This window comes from Phocoena phocoena, chromosome X (assembly GCF_963924675.1).
Source record: "Phocoena phocoena chromosome X, mPhoPho1.1, whole genome shotgun sequence".
NCBI classification, from domain to species: domain Eukaryota; kingdom Metazoa; phylum Chordata; class Mammalia; order Artiodactyla; family Phocoenidae; genus Phocoena; species Phocoena phocoena.
This window is the reverse complement of record NC_089240.1, coordinates 111276880-111290780: the sequence shown is the minus strand read 5'-3', so window position 1 is coordinate 111290780 and position 13901 is coordinate 111276880. Positions and strand designations below refer to the sequence as shown.

General features: G+C 37.7%; 1 protein-coding gene across 1 annotated transcript in view; it reads right to left on the bottom strand.

Moving 5' to 3' along the window:
- The window catches only part of STK26 (serine/threonine kinase 26), a 62787-nt gene that overhangs the window by 8779 nt on the left and 40107 nt on the right, over window positions 1-13901 (bottom strand). The window contains exons 3-4 of the mRNA XM_065900105.1: window positions 9687-9917; window positions 1703-1759 (exon numbers count right to left, since the gene is read on the bottom strand). Coding sequence (XP_065756177.1) covers window positions 1703-1759; window positions 9687-9917 — 288 coding nt within the window. The remainder of the gene's footprint in view (window positions 1-1702; window positions 1760-9686; window positions 9918-13901) is intronic.

Sequence of the window (13901 nt, the reverse complement as noted above, 5' to 3'; positions counted from 1 at the left end):
TCAGAATGGCAGAATGAGATTATGATCTCACAATCATTTCATTCAGAGATTTCATAAAACTGACCAAACTACTGCTGGGGATACAGATTGTATTAGTTAGGGCTGGGCCAGTGTCCAGTGCTTCACATTGCTATCAGAAATCCGATGAAAGCAGTGCACTAGCTTTGCCAATGCCTACAAAACAGGGAAGTGACATGGTAAGCACTTTTGGGGGCAGTTAACTGTGATAAATTTGGAAAGGGTTCTTAATATTTAAGAAGTGGAAGGAGGCTCGTGGAGCAATTGTGAGGCTTCTTGTGGAGCTAATGAAAAAATTATTGTGTAATCAAACCATGTGACAAGAGAAATAGAGCTGAGATCATTTAACGGCAAGAGGAGAATGAGACCAGACTCCATAGGCATGAAGGATTATTATCCAAAGAAACACCAGTTATGTTCTCTCACTAGAGAGGAGAGAGAAAGAAAAAAATGAACTCTAGCTTTAGGATATAAGAATTACATTAGACACAAGGAAGGATGACCTAACTCAGCAACTGATTAAACTGCGATGAATTCCTAGAAGATGAGGCTCTCCATCAAGTTTAATTACCATTTCTTTAGAATGGTTTAAGTATGGTTCCGTTTAAAGGGAAGAAAATCGCTTATGGTCATTTCTGTTCACAGGATTATCTGAAACTTTGGAGTCATTGGCAGTCAGGATGAAAGCCTTTAAAAAATATTTGATTACTTTTAGTCAGAAAAACTCATCTCCACTTTAAAAAATAAGAATTAAAATTACTTTTAGAAACAGCAGACTCTATAATTTCAAAGGCAGAAGCATATTATATAAAAGTCATATTATATTAAACATGGAAGAGGAGCTTAGTGCAAATTCTTTGTTTTATAGGACATCCAAGTCCAAGGAATTTATGTGTCTGGTTCACAGTCACAGATTTAGTTATAAATAGAGCCAGCGCTAGAACCTCAAACTCCCACAGGCCAGCCCAGCGGTTATTCTACTACACAAACTTGTCTCTAGTCATTCATATTGCATTTTAAATACAATGTCATATTAATAAAGATTTAAAAGGCGGGGAACAACACTGACAGAATCACACCACTTGGGGAAAACAACCAGTGTTTCTCAAAAACATTTCATGCACGAACATATCTTCATTGGTTAGAACTTCTCCCGCATACTGCAGGATTGTAGCAGCCTGGTCCCTGCCCACTAAAATGGCTGTGGCACTTCCAAGTCATTGTGACAAAGATGCCATCACATTTCCAAATGACCTATAGAGGGGCAGAGAGAACTCTGCAGAGAGCTGGGTCTGTAGGCCTTCTTGGTCAGAACCCAAGAGCCAATTTTAGAGACAGTTATCTGAATGATATCTTTTTTAAAAATCTAAGAACACTGAGTCTTCTCAGGGATAAGCATGTAAAGTAAAACTCTAAACTGACGGCAACTGTCACACACTCATTCCTAATTTGGGGGGAATTTTATTTTATTAAGCTGTTTGCATTTCTTATATACTTTAAGAATGCCAGCAATGTGCAGAACCCTGCAATATAGCTGAACCTATATAAGAGTAGTAGTCCTGAAGACAGAGTGAACATATTAACTAAACAACTGCTTAGCTTGTCCAAAAACCATTGCTTACTCCAATTAAAAGAAAAAAGTACAAGTATGGATATATGTGTGTAATTATTTAAAAATACTTACAAGATCCAGTGCTGAACCGCCACCCAGGTATTCCATTATTATCCATAATTTTGAACCCTGTAAAAGCCATGAAATAGTTTAATAATTATAAACCTGAGCTAAGTAACATACTAGCATAAATGTTAAATCTGACATACTAATGTACTGTTTCTAAAATACAGGTTTAAAATTAGTTGTTTGGAACTCAGAATATATTTTTCCATAGACTATTACAAATGAAAGTCAAGTTCTGAGTCTTGGCCCTCCCTTAAACCGATTTACCATATGATATAGCTAAATAAATAACACATTATTGTTCCTTATTGTTTAACCGTTAGCAACTTTTATAAAACCCAGAAAAAGCCATCGCTTTAAATTATTTTGAATAATGATACTGAAAGGAAAAGATAGTTACACTAAAGAATGAGGAGGAAAAAAAAAAAAAGAATGAGGAGGTAAATAGAGACTTGTAGAAATTTTGAATGGGGCTTCTGGGTACTTCCCATGTGATTTTAGAGTTTGAGGACACTGGGTACTGTGCCTTATTTTAGTTTTTGGCTTTTGTTTTATGTACTTTACAACTTTTACCAACCAGGATTAACGGGGATTTTTCGTACACATATGGAACCTAGAAAGAACATTGACCCCCCTCTCCCCAGAGGTAAATGGATAAGAGAAAGGGAGTGTGTAGCTTAAAAAGCATTATGATTAATTCATGTAGAATTAACTTCACTGTAAGTTGTACAAGAGGAAATGGAGCTCATAGGGGGAACACGTCTGTTTGAATTACAAAACAGGTGTGTACACACACACACACACACACACATACACACACCATTCAGCTACATCAGATAAAATTTGGAATAAATCATTAAATCATTTTTCTTTCAGCTATATTTTGAAATACGGAAGACATCTCTCTCTCCATACCATTTCATGAGTGGTATTCTCTGAATTACTGTAGGACCACAGAATTGACTGAAAGCAGAATGGTTGGTTTTGCTAAACTGGCCAATAGCCAAGTTGTGAATGGATTGTGTTCCAAAAGTCCATTTTTAAGTAAGATGTTTGGAATTTGGAAAGCAAGCATTTTCCCATAAAAATAATGCCTAGGTTCCTGGAGCAGTGTCCTCCAAAAAGACAATTTAACACAAAGGTATCCATAGTATAGCAGAAAGAATACCAGAGACACTACCATTTATACCATAACAATGTTTCTAGGGGAAAACATATTCAGTGTCGTGCTTCGATTTGGGATGCCAGGAACACATCTCTCACCTTTACAGTCCCAGCTGTGGAATGAAGATTCTCAAGCTGTTGCCAGTAGTCCTCAAACTCCAAAATCCCTGGGAAGTACTCAGGAGTTCCATTCAAAATTTCCAAGTGTCTCCATGAGACTGGGGCTTTATTATGGCAGAGAATGGACTCCAATAACATGATGATGAGTGTTTAGGGGACACTGTAGTGGGGGGGGAATGGGTTGTGGTGTAGGGTAAGGGTCCGGGGAGGGAAGGCTCAGTTAAATTAAGATGCTGACATTATGTAGAATGTATAAGAGAAAGAAAGGAACAATGTCCCCCACCCATCTTGACATCAACTCTCTCCTGTCACAGCAGGCCAGCTTGAACTGAGAAGAGAAAGAGTGGTGTATACAGTAGGCAGGAGAGGAAATAAATCCCCATAACAGTGGGAGAGTAGAAGAGTTCCAGGAGTGGTTCATGTAACTTGTTTCCATGTATAGAAATTAGGACTCAGAATATGAGAACTGTGAACCTGATGAGTCTTCCTATTTTTTTCTACAGAAGAAAAAAGTGTTTCTCACAATGCCGTACAGCCTGAGAAGTTTATCTTTTGCCACGTTTTTTTCCTAAGTACTACATTCTACCTCATGAACTCAGAATGCTTCCCATTCACCTGACATTCAAAGAAAAATAAAAAGATCTTATAAAACATGTTTATCTGTTTTGCAGTTCTGCATGAATGAAAGCGCCTGTTTTCCAAGTTAAAAACAATGTGTGTCTTTTTTTTGGTACCGATTCAAACAGAAACCTACCAAAATGTGTTCATAGAAAGCTTAAAAAGTCAGTAAACTTATGACTAAGCAAATTCCCGATCTGAAAAGAAGGCTTCCTCTTTGCAAGCGAGCTATTCAGTGGAACTAGGACTCTTCTGAAACAGGCAGGGAACCAGAGCTGCCTCATAGCTTTTCTGGCTGCTTCCTTCTGATTGTCACTTCTGCAGACAAACCTCGCTGGAGGATGGTCATAGGTCCAAACATTCAGAAGACTGCGAGGCAGGCAGGGGAATGGAAGCGAGGCCCGAGTGGGCACAGGCAGGAATGGCGAGCCAGTGGGGCTCCTCCCTACTCAAGGAAGCTTAACCCACACAGGCTCTTACTTGTTCCTTGTCCACAGCAGGTCTTAATGAAAACACCAATCATAAACCAAACCCAACCAAAAAACCTAGACCCTGTGTTTGTATTCTTTTGGGGGACTACAATTTCTATCTTTGATTTCTGGTAAAAGATGTTTGTGTTGGAGAATGCAAATATGTATGTTTGGTTTGTTCTTAAATAATTTAAAAGACTAAGTTGATATCTACATACTGGTTTACAAATCCAAAAGAGCCAAATGACTCTAAACCTCTAAACCATAACCATATATCTGGCACATTTAAGTATAGGAAGTCCCTGAAGGAAAAATGTCACTTCTCCAATTATAAAATGATCCAAATGTTTTAACAATGGGTTGGAGGAGTTAAGTTTAAAGTCCTGCAGCAGGGACTCCCCTGGTGGTGCAGGGGTTAATAATCCACCTGCCAATGCAGGGGACACGGGTTTGAGCCCTGGTCTGGGAAGATCCCACATGCCTCGGGGCAACTAAGCCCACGCGCCACAACTACTGAAGCCTATGCGCCTAGAGCCCGTGCTCCGCAACAAGAGAAGCCACCGCAATGAGAAGCCCACACACCACAACGAAGAGTAGCCCTCGCTCGCCGCAACTAGAGAAAGCCCACACGCAGTAACAAAGACCCAACACAGCCAAAAATAAATAAATAAATAAAGCCCTGCATCAACATGGGTGGTCAGTTAGGGGTTAAGAAATGGCTCTCTGTTCCAAAATTCAGAACGCCTAAAGAGTAAGTACTTCAAGAAATAGTTACAGATGTAGAAAACAAAGTTATGGTTACCAGGGGGGAAGGGGGGAAGAGGGATAAATTGGGAGATTGGGATTGACATACACACACTACTACATATAAAATAGATTACTAATAAGGACCTACTGTATAGCACAGGAAACTCTACTCAATACTCTGTAATGGCCTATATGGGAAAAGAATCTTAAGAAGAGTGGATATATGTATATGTATAACTGATTCATTTTGCTGTACACCTGAAACTAACATAACATTATAAATCAACTATACTCCAATAAAAATTTTAAAAAAGAGTTAAGTACTTCAGAGTTATACTGTTTACTGGGGAGAAGTTGGAGCCTAGTTTTAACAAATCACTGGTGTCTGGAGTATCAACTCCATCACCCCATGGGGCCTTTGAATTTGCCACTAAAGCAGACACTTGGCTATAGGGGGGAGAAATGCTACTGTGGAACTTGGAATTCATTTGCTCATAGAAAAAATGTTTAAAAAAACATTTAAAATACCCATTATATATATTTATGAGATAATTATTGAACATAGATCAAGTACATGTTGAATTAAGTAGGTTGGTCTATGAAGCAGATAGCCAATCATAACACTGACCACATAAACCAGCATGTGTAAGTAAAATAAGCCAGTCACCAAAGGGCAAATGTTGTATGATTCCACTTATATGAAGAGTCTACGGTAGGGAAACTCATACAGACAGAAAGTAGAATGGTGGTTACCAAGGACTACGGTGAGGAGAGAATGGGGAGTTATATAGTTTAATGGGTACAGAGTTTCAGTTGAGGAAGATGAAAAAGTTCTGGAGATGAATGCTAGTGATGGTTGCAAAATCACATGAGTGCATGAAATGCCACAGAACTGTACATTTAAAATGGTTAAAATGGTAACTTTCATGATATATATTATACCACAATAAGAAAAGAAACAGAATGTGAAATCTTATATCACTGCAAGGAATAGTAGAGATCATCTTGCCAGATACTTTACCACCTTGGAATCGTTTTCTTCCAGTCTAGAATGCCTTGTCTATACCCCACCCTCACATCCCAAACCCTACCAAAATCATACTCAAGACCCACTTTAAATGCTATTCCCCACGTTTTGGGTTATTGCACTTGATGTACCTACCCACAGATAAGTGGGAGATATGAGACAAGTTAGATATACCTATCTGGGGCTAAGGAGAGAGGCTGAAACCAGAGACATGAATTTAGAAATTGTCAGAATAAAGTAGATGAGACCGACCAGGGCAAATATGCAGAATGAGAGGAGTGCACAGAGTAGGTGACCGAAAAATAAATATCTGCTGAATTGAATCTAATATGGGGCTTCTTAGAGGTGTATTATAGGAAGTTTAAAGCTATTCTTATTTTGAGAGAAAAAACCACTGTACAAGGAGGAAATATTTCCCTCTCCAATTTCCTTCAAGTTTTATAAGAAAACTATGATGTTTAAAAATTAAAGAATATTCCAGAAATATTCCAGAAACATTCGCCATACATTGGAAATAAGCACACACAAAAGTCTCGGGAAAAATAATGAGAAGGAAACAAAACTGTACAGACTCTATTCTGGAATATTTTACTTCAATCATTCAATTCTTTTTTTAAAAATAAATATCAGTCGTTGTGGTATGTGGAGGGGGGCATATTTCCTTAACATAAACAGAAATCTAAAAGCAATTTTCAGCAGCAAATAAAGGCATGATTCAAGTTCTATTCAATGCCTGAGTGAGCTTCATTTTAAGATTTACATCGAACTAGAAAAATATTTAAAGATTATAAAGGATTCTTCCAATGTTATGAGATCAGAAGGGAAGGGTTTGCTTATTTTAGCACTCGTCATAAAGACTAACTTTGTCTGTCAAGAAAATCTGCAGTGAAGTAAAATTAAAGGAAAATATTGTGGTCATACTGATGTGTCTGTCTGGTTTTTACTCTTGTTTTTAAAAACGAAGTTATACAGTGAGCTCAGTCAAAATGAATACCTAGTACATTTCTGCATGTCTCAAGGAAAGTGCTACAACTACATACAGTTGCAGAGAGCATATAATTTTCTCTCAAGTGCAATAAATTTTCCTCCAGCTAACAGTGAGGGTCTTGGTTATGTCCTGTGTTAGGACAACCTGAGAAGAACCTGTATCCTACTTTACTCAATTAACTTGACTCACAAAATCTCCCATGTCATCTGAAACGGAAGGATGGGCCACTAGAAGAACATAAGTCGATTGATGATGCAGTTCTCCGATGGTACTTAGAGGATGTAGCCTTGATTTTACTGACTGAACTAAACAGAACCCTGTTATATCTGATGTGATTTTAGTTTAAAAAAATTTAAGCCTGTGAAGTTACACTATGGTTTAATATAAATGGAAAATAAACAAGTGGTCAATTTAAGAAAGTAATTTAAATGGTATTAAAGAGTTATAAAATCGTATTTCTTTTTCTCTGTGCATATATATGTATATCCATATAGAGATAATATGTGTGTGTACAGATAATCTAGATACAAATGTAATCAATAGCAGCCATCTGTGAATTTCTACAATTTTATCATGAAGTAACATGTTCTTCAAAGTAGGCTTTCTCATCATGTATTTTAATTAATGATGGGTAAACGAGACAAAAATAATGCAGTTTAATTCTGTAAGAAGACATCTTGGATAACAGTTTTATATCACTAACTGGCCTGAGAACATTCAACAATCAAGATGTGGAGAAAACAAACTATCAGTTGGATTTATTAAAAGATTAAGTATTTTTTGGGTGACCAGTACATGTACACTATGAGGAAAATTTTTTTAAATGTGAAATCTTAGGAATAAATAATAAAAACAGAGTTATAATTCATTTTCCATGTGAGTACTGAATATGAATAAAGAAAGGTTGTAAGCAAACAATAAAACTCAATACCATGTCAGTACCCATTTTCAATGTAATATACAATAGCGCATTTTAAATAGGGCTTCTTTAATATAAGTCAGTCACCAAAACTAGCGTATCTGATACAGGTGCCTAAAAATAGCAAGTGTTCAGATTTGCTCTAGAGTGGGTCTGGAATTACAAGGATTCAATCCAGAAAGAGTAAACCAGAATAAGCAAAACACACACACACATCACCACCACCAACAACAAATTCCCTGGGCTGCCTACAACCCCGCCTGCTATGGAAATTAGAAGGGAGACTTAAAACCACTGAGATTGAATGACCACCCCCATAGGATTCCTAAAAAGGAATCTGACCCACTAAATAAGCTTTTTAGGAAAGAATATAAAAGCAAAGTGAACCACAAAGAATCAAGTAATTAGGTATACAGTAAAATAGAGTAACGGCTAACACTTAAAAGTATATTGTATAGGAGCTACCGGCAGTATCACCTCCTCTTGGAAGCCTTTCCTTCATACCATCATGGAAAAAAAGGGTAGAGGTGACCATTTTCTTATTTATGCCTCATCTGTACCTTGTACACATTCAATCACAAAATCTACACTATTTTAGTGCAATATGAGACTGTGAGCTCTTTAATGGCAGGAGTTGTTCACTTTTACATCTCCATAACCTAGTACAGTGTGTGACACATAGTGACTGTTTGGCTATTTAATGATTCATTCGACTATGCATTAATGCCACAGTCACCTAATTCACGTACTATTAGAATAAATTAGGCTCTGTGGGGGATTCCCTGGCAGTTCAGTGGTTAGGACTCTGCGCTTCTCCTGCAGGGGGCCTGGGTTCAATCCCGCAAGTCGTGCAGTGCAGCCAAAAAAAAGGTTAGGCTCTGTAAAAAGCCAGGGAAATCGATGAATTTCTATATCAGTATTAACTAATATAGATAGTTTATCCTAGGGTATATTTGATCAGCAGAACATAAAAAGACAGCATCAATTTTTGTGCAGGCCAACAGCCTGATGGGTTATAAACACACCCTTTTGGCCTAGAGATAGATGGACAAACAAAAAAACCTTCCCCCTCGTAAGCTCTGAAAATCAAAGATCTAACTAATACTGCCCTCCTTTAAAAAATATCAATATGGGGATACATTTTTAAAATTTTAAGATAATTTAAACTCTAAGCTAGATTTTTCTAATTATGTGTTGTTTTATATTTCAATAGACACAAATCCTGACTCTATAAATATGGAACCCAAGAACTCAGGTTTTAGTCACCAAAGAGTTTTCTGTGATGCAGTAATAACTCCATCTGCTGGAACTTCAGGTGTCTGCTAATTCCATAATCCTAGAAACTAAAAATCCAACTTTTTTTTTGGTGGGGGGGAACAGATATTAATCTATCTAATTCCATTTCAACAAATATTTATCATGTACTTAAGATGTGCCATGCTCTGTGCTAAGCGATGTGAAAACCAAGACGGGTTGAACTAAACTCCCCGCTGTCAAGAAGCTTACAACCTAGAGGGAGAGAGAGATGTGTAAATAACCACCATAACTCAATGGAATAGTGACATACTTACATATGCCATCAATTCTGAGGTTGAGACAGACTGGACCATTGAGAATAATGTGTAAAAGCCCAGGGAGAAAGCTCTTTCCAGGCAAAGGATATGTCTCAAGGCTCAGCTGCCTTTCTGTTCCTCTATCAACCCAAAAGTTCAGGTGTGGAAAAATGTTGCAGCTGAGTACTGGGATGCATTCAGGATACAGCTGCTAAATCTAAAACCAGCCTATTTTGGCACTACAAATGGAGCTGAGTTCTGTCTGAAGCCAAAGGCTGTCAAATCCTAATTTAAGACATTGCCTTTCGAAAAACAGAGTTAAAAAAAGAGAAATACTTATAATGAAAATACCTTATGACTTAAATAATCCAGCGTACACATTACCTTTAAATATGATCCATAGTATTTTGTTACATATGAGCTGTCACACTGACTCAAAACAGTTATTTCTTGCTGAATGTCTTCAATTTCATCTTCGGCTTCCTCAAGGTCTATGATTTTAATAGCAACCACTTGCTGGGTACGGTTATCAATACCTTTGAACACTTCTCCAAAGGAGCCTTTTCCAATGCGTTCTAATTTTGTGAACAGTTCTTCTGGATCAGCTATATTATTCTAAGGGGGGGTGGGGAGAGAAAGAAAGAGCACAAACATTTTGCATCAAGTTTTTAAATGAAGGAAAATGAATCACATGACAATACGACATTAAAAAAAAAAAAAGCATACAAACTCCCTTGACTCTCCGCATGTGCTTTGTTAGAACAACTGTATCCCAAATGGCCAACTAGTCCATATTCTATTGGATCACCCACACTAAGTGGGCTTAGCTGATCCTGCTAAGGATCACAATCTCCTATAGCAAATGTTGTCTCTGGTGCACACCAAAGGGCCAGACTCTTTTTAGAATAAAGCAGCTGAATATACACAGTTTGCACATTAATGCAATGGTAGTGATAATGAGAGAATACCTAATCTAAGCTATAGGTAGGTGAGTTGTTAAAATTCTTACATTCCATCAGCAAAATGTTACCTTTTAAATCTCCTCTCTCTCCAACTTGGACATCCTCATCACTGCACCTATACTTCTAAACCACCATATAAACAACACAGAGCACAAAAGACCCAAAAATCTACAAGTCCTTTTTTTCTTCTTTACTTGGGATCCTATCTGTATGTAATGTTCTCATCAATGGCTGAAATAAGATTCTATGCTTTTATCATGATTGCAAGTACTCATAAGGAAATGGTAATATGTTGAACTTTCACAACACATCTCACAGTAGGAATCCAGAATAAATCAATATTTTGCTACAACAAAATCTGAATCAAGCATAAGGTTTTAGGTTAACAGATGTATAGGCATGACTTAGATTTATAAATTCACTGCCCTTTCCTGATTCAGAAATATCCTTTATCTAACAGTGTACAATTCTGAATTCAAATTTTACTCCCACAAGATAACCTTTAACCTTACTTAAACTCATATTGCTGAATATATACTACTGATCAAGTAGAAAAAAAGATTTCCAAACCTCACAGAAATGGCATGTTATTAATTTATTATTTTTTATTTATTTTTACTTTTTCATGGGAAGGTGTTTTATTTTAAACATAGCAGTGTATACATGTCAATCTAACTTATACTTAAGTGCTTTATTAGTCCAGACCTAAAACCTTACTTTGAGTTCCTTCAAAATATAGAAGGATGCTATATAGTTCTGATGAACTGTCTATATTTAATTTGTTAATTGGACCTAGATTATCTGTTCATTTATTACAGTTGAACCTGGTCATCAATTTCAGGGGACAAATTATTGAGATAGCATGTTCCTTTATATCTTCTTTTATTAGACAAATAGATCATTAAAGTTTATTATTTTTCTGTCAAGTTTGTTGCACCATGATCACCAAATAGACCCAGTAAACTGCCTGCTTTTGAGTAACTTAAAAACTTATGACTGATTTTAAAGAATTTCGCCAATTTTTCTTTTTTCAACCAGCCTAAATGACAGTTCGCACATGACCTGCTAAATGTATAAGCTTCCCCATTCTCCTTGATTGGATTTTTTCCTATTTCTAAAAGACACTTTCCATGTATGCCATAGTCTCTTTGATATGGCAAGCTACTTGTTTTATCCCCACCCACCTCTAGTATTCACATGGGACAAATACATCTTCAGCTGCCCATATGAGCTTTTAAAAATAGTTTAGGCTTCGTAGGTTGCAAATGTTTCTTTAATGCTAACATTTTGTTATAATACCTTCTCCAAAACTTGCGTACCATCGTTATTGATTTACTTGGTGCTTAATTTCTTACCAAGACATTGTATAATAGCTAACCCACAAGTTACCTCTTCCTACTTTTGGTGATGGTTCTTGTCTTTCTAGTACCTTGCAGCAAAAATACTCACCAAATAGCTCAGTGATAGGTTCACCACCCTATAACTTCCTAAATTCAGTGAATTTGGAAAAATAAAAAGAGCAAATCTTTCAGTTTTTCTGACGTAACTACAAAATAATCTAAAAGTTATAAATATACCATTGATTAAAAAGTAGACAGTACTGAATATGTACTTTCTGATAACACATTCTGGACTAGGAGGTATATTAACTCTATGATGAGATTTTTTGTTGTTGTTGGAAGAAACAAAGATTAAATCCTAATCTTCTTAATTCGTGTTTTAAAAGGATTTGACTGAAACAATCAACCTTAGGGAGAACACAGCTGTTCTTGATTTCTATAATAAATGGGTTCCTGAAAGTATGCAAATCAAAGATTTAAAAATCAAGTCACATTTTGAATTTTAAACATGCTCTGAAGTGAATCCTAACTCATCAATAAATATAATTTAAGATTTTCAATCAAGGAATACCAAGTTGGAAAAAGAGAAAGATCTCTCATTTACACAACATTTGCACTTCCCAATCTTTTATTTTGGGACTAAAACTTCTCATGCAAAACCCCAATTTTCAGAGTGGAGGGAACCTTGAAAACAAGTTTTCATTCGTATAACTTCATCTCCCTGACTTCCTGAATCTGGGATAGATAATACCTAAGTTCTAACTCCCCATTCACCACGTCGCCAGCTTCTTTAACCAAAGTAAGACATATTTCCTTTTGGTTTTTCATGCAAGGGCAAAAGTCAAGTAAATAAATGGTAAACACTCCAAGCAATGCAATTTAAAAACCACCTTTATAAAGATGCTGGCTTGCCCAATCATTCATATTCACTCTTCTTTAGAGCCTCTAAGAAAATCAAGTCAGCTCCCTCTCAACACAAATCAAATAGTCTCTTAAGAATATTAAAATTTCTAAATCTTTCTATCTCTATTGCAAAATTAGTTTACTTCTATATCTGTGTTTGCATTGCCCTCTTAAAGCCATAGCCCAGGAAGGAGCTCTAAGTTCTGCAGCAGCAAAAAGGATGAATGGCTAAATTAATGTCACATTGATTTACAACTAATGGTAGATGACTTATACACGTTGCACAAAAATGCATCTGTGAAAATGAAAACCTCAGAGATCCATCTCAGGACATTCTCATTATTCCTTGACCTTCATCACCTGTCCTTCCTTAGCTTGGATTTGGACTCTTCAGCTATAGGTAGATTGTTACAAATTTAAGTCTTAGACAGTATCATTGCCACTAAAACAGCAAAGATAACAACAACCTTTTAGTATGGAAATACTCTGAGGAAGTCCAAAGGGGGAAAATGTAGGATGATCACCTTACTTGTCTCCTGTGGAAAGTCAGGGGCAGATGGGAGGGAGATCAAGATGGCAGAGTAGGAGGATGCTGAGCTCACCTCCTTCCACAAACACATCAAAATATATCTTACATATGAAGCAACTCCTGCTGAAAACCTGGAGCCTGACATAAAGGCTCTTCTATAACCAAGGCTATAAAGAAAGAGTTGCACAGAGTTGGGCAGGAAGGGAGGAAAAGCGATCTAGTTGGGACAAGTGCCCGAGGAGGGGACACACAAGAGGCAGGGGATATCACAGCCTCAAGGATCCTCTGTGGGTAGTGATGGGTTCAAGCCACATGTTGGGCCTGACTCTGGGAAGACGAGTCCCCTTAGCTGGTTTGAAAACCAGTGGGACTTACCAGAGGGCTGTAAGAAACTGACACTCCACTCATGAAGAGCATGCACACACTTGCTTACTCCCAGGGAACAAGGCGGAGGAAATAGACTGAAAACTACCTGGAGCTCTGGCTGGTTTCCCACAACTGCCACAGCCTGCTTCCCAGCCTGCACCGGGTGCCCACTACAGCCTCTCTTGCTCTGGTGCAGCTCTCCACTGCCACAAAGGCTGCTGCTGCCAAGGAGAGTGTTCACACTTAGAGAGAATGGAGCTGCCTCGGACCCAACCCTGCCTCTGAACAAGGGGAAGGCAGCCATTACCAGCATGCACACGAGGAAGCAGCAGATTGAAAATTGCCTGGGGCTCGGACTAACTTGCTGGGACTGTCCCAGCACTTACCCTGGCCTGTCCCGCAGGCCCCCTCTAGTACCTGTTGCTCCAGTGCTGCTCTCCACTGTGGCAGAGGTGCCATTGCCAGGGGGGTGGTGCACACACTTAGAGGGAAAGGAACC